The sequence below is a fragment of the Saimiri boliviensis genome, chromosome 7, assembly GCF_048565385.1.
Source record: "Saimiri boliviensis isolate mSaiBol1 chromosome 7, mSaiBol1.pri, whole genome shotgun sequence".
In the NCBI taxonomy this organism is placed as follows: Eukaryota; Metazoa; Chordata; class Mammalia; order Primates; family Cebidae; genus Saimiri; species Saimiri boliviensis.
This window is the reverse complement of record NC_133455.1, coordinates 15,892,785-15,907,374: the sequence shown is the minus strand read 5'-3', so window position 1 is coordinate 15,907,374 and position 14,590 is coordinate 15,892,785. Positions and strand designations below refer to the sequence as shown.

Genomic DNA, 14,590 nt, shown 5'->3' with positions numbered 1-14,590 from the left:
ACAGCCTGCTTAGCACATAAAGCCACTTGGACTCTAGGCCCAGATCTGTCAGACTAGCTGTTGTTTTTAACTTTGAATTCCTTTCTTAGCTTATCGAATCATGAGTAATCACTGTCCTGCCTATTTCCTGATGCATCATGAGCCTGTAAAAGTATCGTGAAAATTCCAGTTTTACGCACCATGCTATCATCTTGCCTTTCAGACTGAGACTTGCTGGGCCTCAACATTTACTGAACACTTATTCTCTGCTGGTCACTGTGTCAAGTCCATCACGTTTTTTGTTTCACTTAATCCTTCCCATTTGAAGGTCATTTCTTGACCTTCAAATTGGGAGGATTAGGTTAAAAAAAAAAAGCGGGGTGGTGGTGGAAGGGTTTAGTCACTGCCACTTCCAGAAGAGGACTCGGGCTTAGAGCAGTGACTTGCCTGGGGTGACACAGCTGTGTTAAGGGGGATGAGGCTGTGGCACTGGGCATGAAGATCAACTCTTGGTCTCAACCAGTGTCATACCTGAGCAAGAGTAGGAGCATTTTTAATTCACTACTACACAAAGTACCAAACACACAAAAATGGACAAGACAGTATAATCCCAAGTACCCCAAACCCAGTTTCAACACGAATCACCAGACAGCCAATCACCCTCTGCCTCCACCTCCAGCCGGGCGCTTTGAATTTACCCTTTACTTGAACAAGAAGTGCCTACTGACAGTGCCTGCATCATGGCCATCCTTGTGAGCCAACAGAGTTCCAAAAAGCCACCTTTTCTGTCCCTCGGCTGTGCTCCACATACACAGCTCCCTTTCCTAGCAGCCACCTTCCCACCAGAGAAGTAAAACGGTCAGAACCTGGCATCATCAGAGGACAAAGAAAGTCTGGGTAAGGTCAAGGGTAATTACCCCCACCTTCGCGGGATGTGTGGCTGAGCACGAAGGGACAGGGCAGAAATGAAGACACCGTGCCTCGGGGCCTGGCATATTTGCAGACTGTGCTGACCCGGGCACCACGCTGTCCCCACCAAATGCTCTAGGCCTAGAATGCCACATGATCACAACTTCTGGGGCAGAAATCCTGGGGTGGGGTCTATTACCCATGTTTTCCTATACTGCTTTCTTCCTCTAGCCTAGGGGCTGGTAGACTTTTCCTATAAAGGGCCAGAGAAGAAATACTTTAGGCTTTGGAGGCCACACAGTCCCTGACTTAACTACTCAGCTCTGCCACTGTAGCTTGAAGAAAGCTGTAGATTATAAGTAAATAAATACAACTTATTCACAAAAGCAGGCTTTGTGAATCTGGCCCACAGGCTGTAGTCTGCTGAGCCCCGCTCTGTCCCTGAATTCCAGGTTCCCTCTAAGGTTCTCTGAAGTTCTTGGCTCCACCATCTTGATGTCCACTGTCTGTGGGATCTGCTACTTTTGGGGCTTCAGTTACCAGATGCTGATGCTAGGAGCTCCCGCTAAAGGCTACTGGGCATCTGCACTCAATGCCTTCAGGTCAGGATGAACACAACATACCCCACACCAAACACTTTCTTCTACTACCAAAACGGGCCTGCTCTCCAAATACCTACTTTCAGAGTGACATAAACTGCCCCATGTTGGAAACTCTAAACATCCCCTTTGAGTCTTCTCCTTTATTCATATCTAATGAAGTTCCACCACTTTTTTTTTTTGAGATGCAGTCTCACTGTCATCCAGGTTGGAGTGGAGTGGAGTGATCACGGCTCACTGCAGCCTTGGCCTTGACCTCCCGGACTCAGGCGATCCTCCCACCTCAGCCTCCTGAGTAGCTGAGGTGATGTGCCACCATACCCGGCTACTTTTTGTATTTTATTTTGGTAGAGACTGGGTTTTGTCACGTTGCTTAGGCTGGTCTCAAACTCCTGGCCTCAAGTGACCCACCTGCCTCAGTCTCCCAAAGTGCTGGGATCACAGGTGTGAGCCACAGCACCTGGAAGTCATTTCTTAAGTAGTCATTTAGAAAAAAATTCTGAGCCCCTATCATGGGCCAGGAATTGTGCTGAGAGCATGGTGAAGGCTGCAGCTAGTAACAAGATCTGGTCCCTGTCCTTAAAGAACATGTTCTAACGGAGACAGATGATGGAGCAGCAGCTACCACAGACTGGATGAAGCTCTGGGAAGGGCAAGCACAGAACAACTGGAAAACTTGACCAGGCAGCGCAGAGGAACCAGGGAAGGGGTTTCGGAGGAGGCAGAATTCTAAGCTGACAGCTGGGCAGAAGTGAGCCAGCAGATGGAGTTGAGGATGAGCAGAGACCCTGGGCAGAGACGCGGCACACACACACAAAAGACTGAAGCAAGACGGCACAGACATGCAGACAAAGTGGCAGGTACAGGAGAGGACCAAGGGGCTGCCGCTGGAGTGGGGGAGTGTCAGGCAGGCAAGGCCAGATCACCCAGAACCTAAAAGCCACATGGAGAACGAGTCTGGTATTCAAGGCAACAGGGGAGCCACCCTGAGGGGTTTAAGCAGTGAAGGGACATAAATGATATTTTGTTAAGATTTCTCTGGCCTGCATACAGAGCAGGGTCACAGGGGCTCAGAGTTGAGGGAAGGAGGACAAGCAGGAGGCTGTGGTGCTGCTTCAGGCTGCAGAAGTGCTGCTCTCAGCAGGCTGACTTTCACCCATCTGCGAGACTCAGTCACGTGCACGGGTGTAGCAGGCATGTGGATATGCTGGTCTGGAGCCCAGGGTCCAGGCAGGGGTCCAGTGCTCCAGCAGCCACAGCAGACAGGCAGTAACTGACGCAGAGGAAGGGTACTGTCCTAGGGCCCAGGTGCAGGGTAGAAAATGTCTAGAAGTTATCCTTCAGCCTTGAAGGGAAGATAAGAACTAGCAAGAGCGTGAGAACCAGAGACCACAGAGCAAAAGGAACTGAGTGTTCCCAGAAGGGAGTAGGCAGCAATGACGGGGAAAGATACAGAAAGAAAAAGTATGTACTTCATTTATCAATGAGGAGAATGGTTTCAAAGAGGGTCACTGGCTTCCTTGGCAAGAACAGTGCCTGTGGAGGAGGCACGGGAACGGGTCCTGGTGTTCCTGGTGAGTGGGAGGCAGCCTAAGAACTTTAGCTCTGCGGGAGGAGGAAAGGTAACGACCTAGAGAAATGCCTGCAGGGCGGACAGGAAGTACTTTTTGTTTTTCTTCCAATAGAAGAGATGGGGGTTTGCCTTGGAAAACGGGAGGGATACCTTTTCCACTGAAAGGCAGAAAAAGAGGGAAAGAAAAACTCTGGGTCATGATGAAGATGTAGGTCTGGCAGCAGGAAGGAGAACGTGCCTGTCTGTTGGCTTCTTCAGAAACGCTCTGGCGTTGGCCCACTAGACCATGGGATGCCGTGTGGGGTGGGCCTGGGCCCCACCTTGCCCACACTGAACTGGTGCCGTCACGGCATACGCAGGAAACTCGTAAGTTATTTAACTTCTCACTGCCTCGGTTTCATTATTTGCATCAAGGCAAAAATAAAAATAATATCCACCCTATAAGGCTGCCGAGAAGATTCAGTCAGTACTCCTGACTTCTAAAATCTCACCATCCTACCCTCTCTATTTCCATCACAGCCAGTAACAACCCTGGATTACTGCTATAGTGACCAAGGGGGCTTGTGTTTCTTGGCGCTTCCTGGCTATCAAAAATAAACAGGCAGTATAGCCTGGTATCAAAAATAAATAGGCAGGGGCAAGGTGTGGTGTTTCACACCTGTAATCCCAGCACTTTGGGAGGCCAAGGAATGCGGACTGCTTGAGGTCAGGGATTTGAGAACAGCCTGGCCAATATGGTGAAACCCCATCTCTACTAAACAACAACAACAAAAAATAAAAAAATTAGTTGGGCGTTGTGGCATATCTATAGTCCCAGCTAGTTTGGAGGCTGTGGCAGGGGAATCGCTTGCACCTGGGAGACAGAGGCTGCTGTCAGCTGAGATCGTGCCACTGCACTCTAGCCTGGGCGACAAAGTGATACCCCATCTCAAAAAGAAGCAAACAAAACACCCCCAAATAAAACAAATACATAAATAGACAGGGTGTGGTGTCACACTTTGGTAATCCCAGCACTTTGGGAGGCCAAGATGGAGTTCAAGGCCAGCCTGGGCAACATGGTGAAACCTAGTCTCCATTTAAAAAAAAAAAAAATTAAAATTTAAAACATGTAAATAAAATGAAAATAAATGATTACACCTTGGATAAGTAACTGATAACTTTGGTGGAGAGTTTTCTTTCCCAATAAATTCCTCTACCACATTACACGGATGTTCTGGGAGGATATATGCTATGTGGGCTACAGATGACATCTTTTCTTTCTTTTCTTTTCTGCAATCTCCTCCTTCTGGGTTCAAGCAATTCTCTTGCCTCGGCCTCCTGAGTAGCTGGGATTACAGGTGACTGCCACTATGCCCAGCTAATTTTTATATTTTTAGTAGAGACAGGGTTTCACGATGTTGGCGAGGCTGGTCTTGAACTCCTGACCTCAGGAGATCGGCCTGCCTCGGCCTCTCGAAGTGCTGGGACTAAAGGTGTGAGCCAGCATGCCTGGCCTACATCTTTTCTTAAAACAGGAGGCTTGGGATTTTCCTATTGATGCATCCATTCTTAGAACTATTTTAGATCTTCGAGGTTGTGAATCAGTGAGACTTTCAATCTAAGCAACTGTAGAGTTATTTAGAGTATTTACTTTTTTGAGAAAGGCTGTACCCCTCTCTAATGACACAGGGGGATGAGTTTATGCTGATGGCCTGTGAGAGCTCACAATTAAATTCTGCTCTAAACAAACAAAAAGGACAAGTCACATATTTCCAGAGAAGAGCCAAGGCACTGGTGGGAAGGTGCAGCTGGCTCCTGCACACTGTTACGCACGACGGGCCTCTACGTGCTGCATCCGCACAGCCCGCGGACGTCAACACTACAGCCTGCTCAAAGTGTGCACTACGGTCCAGAGGGGGTCGTTAAAAAACTAAGGAAATTCTGGTGAACTGTATCAAAATTTAAGGGTTTTTAAAGACAAAATGAGTCCTTCTCTAGTCCAGCGGCTGGACTTGAACATATCTAAGATCCAATTTTGCTGCGTCTGACAGGAGCACTTATTTATCCATGGCCAATGTTAGGGGCTAACAGCACGGCTGGGGGTTGACCATTTACAGCTTTGCTTTCCCTTGCTGAGTGAGGGTGACTAGGAGAAAAAGACCTTAGGGCCCCAGTGGGTGAGTAGCAGAGACAGAGGCTTTGTGGTTCTAGGGTTGAAGGAGCTGACCACAAAGAGAACAGGCAATTCCTGGCAGTAGAATCAATTTCCCTTAGCATAAGAAACGGAAAAAAAAAAAAAAATCTGATGGGTTATGATTAGGAGACTGAATAAATTTGTGTTTATTCCCCATGTTAACACAAAGATTAAGCTTGTCACAGGGAACCCTTCAATCTAGGACTCCTCTTTCTAAGGCAAGGGCAAAGCATCAAAGTTAAATAATTACCTTCTCTGGCCAGATTCCCAGGTGGAAGTAAAGCCTGGCTTGGAGAAGGAGAAGCTGCACCTGGTCCGGGTACATTGCCAGATAGAGATCCAGTGAGTCTCGCAGGAGCTGGTACGACTGGTCGATGCCTTCCCTAGCAGAGGAAAAAGAATCTTTGTCTTATCCTGTTTGTTTCTTCAGCAAAGACTTTTTTTCTGAGGCCCAGGATTTAAATATAATTGACACAAATCCCAAATGTTTTCTGATTCTGGTATTTCTTCTCTGTTCAACAAAGACATACAATGCTCTTAAGAAAAAAACACACACACAATAAACATAAACCTTGTACCCTACTTTGGTGATGGGTACCAAATTAAAATCGTAAGCACTTTTATTAAGCAGTCACTGCAGTAACACTGTACATAATTAAAAATGAATTCTGAGTAGGCAGAGCAGAGAGGATATTTTTGGTCAGTGAAACTACTCTGTGTGATACTATGAAGGGGAACACATGTCATTATGTGTTTGTCCAAACACACAGAATATACGAGACTAAGAGTGAACCCTCACGGAAACTGTGGACTCTGGGTGATGATGATGTGTCAGTGCAGTTCACTGGCTGCAGCAAATGCACCGCTCCGGTGCGGATGTTGACAGTGAGGGAAGCTGTGCATGTGCAGGGCAGGGAGGATATGGGAACTCTGCACTTTCTGCTCGGTTTTGCAGTTAGCTTGAAACTGCTCTAAAAAATAGTCATTTGAAAGAATAATTCTGTCATTAGACAGAAACTATTAATATAATATACAGCCTACAACTTTCTACCTTCCCTGTAGGACAAATTTCCTTGGACTTAGAAACAAGGCAGTTTCCTATTTTGTTTTCTTATCTAATGATAGGAAGGTATCAATTAAAAGATGGCAAAGCATTTGGATATGAGAAGATCTTGCCCTTGAAAAATAATCTTTCCCAGCCTAAGATATTGTTACTGAAGAATGCTTCTGGTACCTGCAGATAACTTGTCAGTGTCTACTGCAAAGATCTCAAAGAAAAGTCACTTGGCACATCACGAAAACAATTCAAACCTCTAAAGACACGTGCTCAGCAGAAGTACTAGAAAACCAAGAAAACCTTACCGCTTCCCCAGGCTTAACAGGTTTCCCACCATTCTCTGTAACACCTTCTTGACATTGACCACCCCATACAGTGCTGCAGTCACGTGCTGGCCGATCAAGTACTCGCATTCTTTCACTGTCAGCTGCTTGCCTTTCCCAAAAGCATCTATGTAGATGTAGTCAAAGATGTCCAGGGTCGCCCTATCCAAAGAGCCAAATATCAGATGAGAGCCGAACAACTCATTATTTTAAGTCTTCACAGTAAGTAGCTCAAATCATGGACTGAAGGTTGAGACCATAACATTTCTACGTACAATATCAAGGTCTTGTCCAAGTTTAAAATCTGACCCCTTTGTGCAAACTCTGCTCTGTAAAGACCACAGCACACTGACATTTAAAAAACAGCACCGATGTATGTCATCTAGTAACGCTCTTCAGGAAGACTAAAACTCACTGCCAGGAGTATGTACAAGTTCAGCTAAGATAAAGATTTATGAAATGCCCAAGGCAGTCTTAATTCCATAGATTAGTAGCAGGTGACCATCTGTGAATCCTGGGCCCTGGATGATCTGATGAAAGTGACAGCACCTCACACAGGAAGGATTCAGCCATCAGTTCTGCTGACATGCTGAGGTGGTCAGAGACCTGCTGAGCCCATCATAGTCTTGGGCTGGGAACCCTGTGCTAGAGCACAGAGAGCTGTGCCCCTGGCCTCGATCACACAGCTCCTCTGGCAGGTCTGCCTTCTGAGACCTGCACTCGAACTGCACCAGGATGCTGGGGCTGGCCCTCGCTAAGCACAAGGCTGAGCAGTGGTCACACAATGTAAGCTCTTACTGCACTGCCAGGCTTGCTCTCTACAAGGACTTGTGGAGGGATTTGGGGGGCTCTGTTTCAGGGATACTTGTGTTTCTTATGAGCTATTGTTTCACCTTGATCTCATGCCCACTATAAATTGTGTAGCATATTCCTTTTCTTGGCTGCTAAAAAAGTCCAATCGAATTTGTTCCTTGAGTCACATATAACCTACCCTTAGCAAGGATATAAGAATTATGTCTGGGTATGGTGGCTCACACCTGTAATCCCGGTACTCTGGGAGGCCGAGGTGAGCTGATCACCTGAGGTCAGGGGTTTGAGACCAGCCTGGCCAACATGGCAAAACCCCATCTCTACTAGAAATACAAAAATTAGCCAGGCGTGGTGGTGAATGACTTTAATCCCAGCTACTTGGGAGGCTGAAGCAGGAGAATCGCTTGAGCCCAGGAGGCGGAGGTTGCAGTGAGCTGAGATCGCACCATTGCACTCCAGCCACAGCAACAGAGTAAGCCTCCATCTCAAAAAAATAAAAATGAAATAAATAAACCTATGAGGAAAGGACAAAAAAAAATTATATAAACGTTCCAGAAACAAGGAACTCTTCAATTCTTTTAATGAGGCCAGAACTTCTTAAAGACAAATATACAAAAATTTCTAGGCCAAGATCATTTAAGAGCTATCATAAATGCAAAAATCCTGGGTAAAACATGAGTAAATCAAATGCAGCAATGTATTTTATAAATATGTGACTAAGTTAGATGTGCCACAACAATGGAAGCTGAACATGAAAAAATCTATTTTGTAACAGATGCAGGGAGGTTGTGGAGAAAAAGGAATGTTTATACACTGTTGGTGAGAGTGTAAATTAGTTCAATCATTGTGGAAGAGAGTGTGGTGATTCCTCAAAGGCCTGCATATGGCTAAACCATTTGACCCAGCAATCCCATTACCAAGTATAGCCAAAGGAATAGAAGTCATTCTGTTATAAAGACACACACACACATATGGTCCCTGCAGCACTATTCACAATAGCAAAGACATGGAATCAACCTAAATGCCCATCAGAGATAAACTGGATAAAGAAAATATGGTACATACACACTATGGAATACTATGCAGCCACAAAGAAGAAAAAGATCATGTCCTTTGCTGGAACATGGATGGAGCTGGAGCCATCATCCTTAGCAAACTAACACAGGAACAGAAAACCAAATACTGCACACTCTCACTTATAAGTGGGAACTAAGTGATGGGAACACACGGACCCAGCTGGGAACAACACACACTGGGGCCTGCTGGAGGGTGGGGAAGGGAGAGGATCAGGAAAAATAACTAACAGGAACTAGGCCTAATACCTGAATGATGAAATAATCTGTATAACAAATTCCCATAACACAAGTTTACCTATGTAGCAAACCTGCACATGTACACCTGAACTTAGAAGTTAAAAAAGAGAAATTCTATTACAACAAAAAAAAATCTATTTCTAAACATACAGACTAAAATTGAAAAACCGTATCATGTAAGTAGACACAGAAAAAGAATTTTGGAAAAAAAAAAAATCTAATGCCTAGCTATTAATAAAACTTAGCAAAGTAGGAATTTAGATGTTAGCTTTCATAATCCGGAACTGCCCCCATCATCATGCTTGATGGTGAATTTTTGTTTTCTTTTTCTCAGACCCTGTCCCAAGTTGGGCAAACAAGCTGGCCTTGAACTACTGGGCTCAGTCAGTCCTCCTACGTCACCCTTCCAAGCAGCTGGGACTACAGGCGTGCGTCACAATGCCTGAAATTTTAAAAGCATTCCATTTACAGTCATATCCAAGGCAAGGGTGCCTGCTATCTCTGTTTTTATTCAACTTTGTACAAAAAGATCTAGCTAGCTGAGTAATGCAAGTAAAAGAAACAAATATATAGGAGTTATCAAAAAAAGAAGAAACAAAATTGTCACTATTCACAGATACTATGATTATCCACAGAGAAAAGCCAGAAACTGATGAATTATTGGCACTAATGATGTATTCAGCCAAGGAACTGAAGATCAAAACTGTATCTAGATGTCAACCACTTGTTTGTATACCATTAATACTTAGAAAAAGTACTTTTAAAAATTACCATTTACAACTGCAAAATAAATAAATAAAAAGGAAGGTATCTAAGGACAAATCTAACAAGATGTTAGCTTGATGAAGAAAAAGATAAAATCTTCTTAAGGCCAGTAATGACAACTAAATAAACAGAGTGGTCCATATAAACATTTGCATGGAAATAACAAACACAGCCAGGAACGGTGGCTCATGCCTGTAAACCCAATACTTTGGGAGGCTGAGGCAGGCAGATCACTTGAGTTCCGGGGTTTGAGACTAGCCTGGGCAACATGGCAAGACCCCATCTCTATTAAAAAAAAACACACAAAACAATTAGCCAGGTTGTTGTGGTGCATGCCTGTGGTCCCAGCTACTAGGGAGGCTGAGGTGGGAGGATGGCTTGAGCCCAGGAGATGGAGGGTGTAGTAAACCGAGACTGCGCCAATGCACACCAGCCCGGGTGGCAGAGCCAGACCCTGTCTCAAAAAAAAAAAAAAAAAAAAAAAAAAGAAATAATAAACAATTTCAATCTGGTAGTTAGCTCTCAAGAGAAGGCGGGGGGAGAAAGGGATGAGGAAGAGTACCTGGGAGGCTTCAACTAAATATGTAATGTTTTATTTTTTAAACTAAGAGATAAGAACAGAGACCAATTGTACTTTTTTGCTATGTCACATCAGAAACTCACCTGGGTGTATAATATACTGGGTGATTTAATTTAATCTTCCAAGCTGCTTTATAAAAAACGTTCATCCATTTTACCAAGGAGGAACTAAGGCTTCCTCAGAGGAAGGCAAAGTTTGAACCTAGTTTGACTTCACAGCTCTGGTACCTTCTATCACACAATTCATCATTAAAGGGTATCAGAGTTAATCATTAAGGCATAGTTTCAAAGATCAGGACATAGGTAAATAACTTTTTTCCTTTTCCCTAAATTGCAGATTTAATGAAAATATATTCCTACCTGTTGAACCATGTCTTTCAGAAAAGCTAGACTATAAAGGAAAAGGAGTTTTCTCCTTACAGAGCCCTAGGTTTAAAAAAGAGCAGAACAGAACTCAGTATACTACCAGGTCTCTACAATTCCCATCAGTTACTGAGCCTGCCTGAAGGGGAATGTGGCCACCCTGTTCAATCTCCCTCGCTTGCTCTCCCTCCCTTCCTCTCCCACTCATGTGGGACAAAGGGGGAGGTGTTATGGAAGAATGAGAAGAAATAATTTCTTTAAGAACTCTTTGATCTGATCTGCTTTGGAACAAAGGGACTCTGAGAACCGCAAAAGACCTTGAAGTCAGTCTTATTTTTTAAAATGAAACTTTTTGAGATAACTGTAGATTCACACATGCAGTTTCAAGCAATACAGACAGATCCAGAGTACCCTTCCCCAGTCTCCCCTGATGGTACCATCTTCACTGTTATAGTTTAATAACACAACCAGAATACTGACACCAATACAGCCAGGAAACAAAACATCACCCTAGTCCCATTTTTAACCTGTTTGGTAACACCTTCAGCACAGAGGGACTGAATCTTCTGGACCACAGATCATGTATCACAGATGCTCACCCTTCTGCGCCTTGGCACCACCTTAGTAAGAAGTGACTTGGGAAGTTGACAGGCTCCAGTGGGACTCCCAACTGCCGAGCAATTGTCAAATAGAGCAGAGACATGCTGATTGGGATTCCTGTTCTGCGGATTAAAACCTAAAGCAGAAAAAAAAAAAATGCTTTTATTTCACTGGGATGAGCTAAACGTTCTCATTCGTTCAATAAACATTCTCATGAAGCACCTATTGTGCATCGGGCATGATGCTCATTTTTGAGGCTTAAGTGAGTATTTCACTTATTTAGGTCAGGGTCGGTAAACTATGGTCCACGGTAATTCCAGCCCACCAGCTATCTTTGTACAGCCTGTGTAAGAAAAATTTTTACATTTTTAAATGTTTAAAAAAAATAGTTAAAACAATACTATTCCACGACATACGAAAATAGCATGAAATTCAAATTTCAATGTCAGTATATACAATTTTGGACACAGCCACACTCAGTTGTTTTTATATTATCTGTGCCTCCTTTTATACCACAGAGGCAGAACTTGAGTTAACAACAGAGACCACATGGCACTCAAAGCTGAAATTTTTTCTTTTTTTTGAGATGGAGTCCCACTCTGTCTTGCCCAAACTGGAGTGCAATGGCACAATCTTGGCTCACTGCAACCTCCGACTCCTGGGTTCAAGTGATTCTCTTGCCTCAGTCTCCCGAGTAGCTGGGATTATAGGCAACCACCATCACACCTGGCTAATTTTTTTTGTATTTTTAGTAGAGATGGCATTTCACCACATTGGCCAGGCTGGTCTTGAACTCCTGACCTCAGGTGATCTGCCCACCTTGGCCTCCCAAAGTGCTGGGATTACAGGCATGAGCCACTGTGCCTGGCCAAAGCTAAAATAATTTGTACTGCCTGGCCCTTTACAGAGAAAGTTGGTCAAGCCCTGATTCAGGTCCTCCTTCTTCCAGAAAGAATTTAAAACTGTTTCTTGGGAAAGTGTGTACGATATAACAAAATAACATGAAAGTAGCAGATAGAGCAACAAAATAAACATGAAAATGGAGCTAGGCAGAAAGCAAGTAACAAATATAACAGATGAAAACCTGACACAGCGGGGTCACAGGTTCCCCCAATCGGCTAGAGGCCAGTGCAAAAAGAGGAGATGGATTGGTTTCACAGTTTAGTGTTCATGAGATACAAACTGACCAGAGTCACAGAAATACCTATTTTTAGTCAAAAATTTATCTCAAGGGTTTGCATACGGAGGCTACTCATGAGGAAACGGATAAACTCCACAACAATTGTCCGTACGGCAGAAGGAAAAGTAAGTTTCAATGAGCACTCAGAGATGGAAAATATAGTACTAGCCCTCAAGAATGTATGGTCTATCAGAGAAAAGCTTAAGAAACACATATAGGATGAGCACAGTGGCTCATACCTATAATCCCAGCATTCTGGGAGGCCACAGTGTGAGGATCACTTGAGGCCAGGAATTTGAGACCAGGCTAGGCAACATAGCAAGACCTCGTCTCTACAAAAAACAAAAGTAGTTGGGCATGGTGTCATGTAGTCCTAGCTACTCGGGAGGCTGAGGCTGCAGTATCGCTTGAGCCCAGGAGTTTGAGGCTGGAGTAAGCTATGATCACACCACTGCATTCCAGCCTGAGCAACAGAGCAAGACTCTGTCTCTAAAAATAGAAAAAAATACATATTACTATACCAATATGACTATACCTGTATGTTACTATACCTATATTTACCTGATGCATATATAAGTTTAGGGCATTATAGTAATCCATTCGATTCCCCTTGAACTTCAGTTGGTCGTAAAGGACATAGTTCATGGCATCCAGCACCTGGCTCTGGAGTTCTATTTCCATTATCATGGATGATTCACCTGAAACAGAGAGATCTACTCTGGGACCCATGCACAAATAAGGCTGTGACAGGTGCCCCAAACAACTCACAACATGAAGATACCGGCAATGGCCTAGCAATATTAATCAAGTGTTGGCAATCTAGGAAGCAGAAGGCAGCTTTAGGTTCAACACTTCAACCAGGTACACACGTAGTCACATCATTTTATCACTTTTTCATGACATAATGGGAGCACACTAACAAATCTCTCAAATTAACCAATTCCCCTAGGTTTTCTTTTGTAAATATGGCTGGATCCAAAGCAATGCCACACCTGCCTTGAAGCCCAAGCTGGGGTGGCGGCAGTTTATGCCCCGGAGGGTTTTGCAAACAAGCTCCACGATGCTGTCAATTTGGGCCTGGATGTCTTTGAGGCTGATGTCAGAGAGGGGATTGCAGTACTGGTCAATATATACAGCACCTGTAAATAAACAAGAATTACCAAATAAATTCTTGTTACTCTTATTAATTTGGTATTTTACCTTGGACAGTCTGGGACATGGCTCTTCACACCATCCCACTGGGTAAGTTTTGTGTTTTGGCCACAGACCTTGCTGCTAATACACTGAGAAGGGGAAACACATTTTCATAACAAAGGAGCTTACACTTTAAAAAATAAATACATAAACGAAACTTCTCTCAGAGGTCATGGACTGAAAAACTGCATGATATGTGATGCAATCTCATATTCTATTACAAAGAGTAGTAAATGACATCAAGGAGATCTTTTCAAACTATTTCTCTCTCCCTGGATCTTACAGGTTCAAAATCCAACAACTCTGAAAACTCAATGGTATAAGGCAGTTCCTTTAAAATAAAACAACAACAACAACAACAAACCAAGTTGAAAGCCCTCTATGACAGATGTGCCATTTCAACAAATTACACTTCTTAAGGGTGAACAGTAGTAAATGGATTCAGGAGATAACTCTACTTTCCAATGAGATAACCTGTTATGCTGATGGAACCTACAGCTGAAAAGCTGTACAGAGCACACTGCAGACAGTCTCTTAAGAATCACTCCTCTTCACAGCCTTAGGTAATTTTGGAACTGGAGACTGAAGGGCTAACAGCATCATTTGAGTAAGGACACCGCGACGTGGGAAACTCTTGAGTCATCTTAAATTCAAGAGATCTCAGACCAGCTCAGAACCTGGACCTCCTTACCAATGGTCCATGGAGCTGAAAGCAGTTGAACAGGTGTCAAGAGACCTCAACCCTCAGTCCCAGTGTTGCCACCAGCCAGGGACTGGCTCCTGGGCCTCTGTAGGTCCCAGCTTCCCTACCTGGAGGCTGAAGGAATTTATGCTGCACACTTCCGAAGTCCTTTCCTTCCTAATGCTACGATTCCCAGACTTCTTCAATGGTAAGAGCATTATTCTAGTCAGTCACCAAGGATCAGAACCCTGGAAAGCAATCTGTCATTCACTCAACTAGTAAACAACTTCCAATGGCTTCCCAACGCTTATGAACTGATGTGGAAGTGTCATTTGAAAATTACAACTTTGTATTTAGAAAATGAAAAAGCAGTATTTGTTTTCATACATAAACTACAAAAAAATACACTATTCTTAACTGTGAAATAAACAGGAGATAGGATGCTTCTCAACTCCAGTATACAAATGAGGGGATTCTAGGGTGCTGAGAAT

At 43.9% G+C, this 14,590-nt stretch overlaps 1 protein-coding gene across 2 annotated transcripts in view; it reads right to left on the bottom strand.

The window, feature by feature from the left end:
• FBXO21 (F-box protein 21) overlaps positions 1-14,590 on the bottom strand; it is a 44,718-nt gene that overhangs the window by 16,139 nt on the left and 13,989 nt on the right. For both annotated transcript variants that reach the window (XM_039471768.2, XM_039471769.2), the window contains exons 5-9: positions 13,216-13,362; positions 12,785-12,921; positions 11,043-11,179; positions 6,596-6,775; positions 5,484-5,616 (exon numbers count right to left, since the gene is read on the bottom strand). In XM_039471768.2, coding sequence (XP_039327702.1) covers positions 5,484-5,616; positions 6,596-6,775; positions 11,043-11,179; positions 12,785-12,921; positions 13,216-13,362 — 734 coding nt within the window. The remainder of the gene's footprint in view (positions 1-5,483; positions 5,617-6,595; positions 6,776-11,042; positions 11,180-12,784; positions 12,922-13,215; positions 13,363-14,590) is intronic.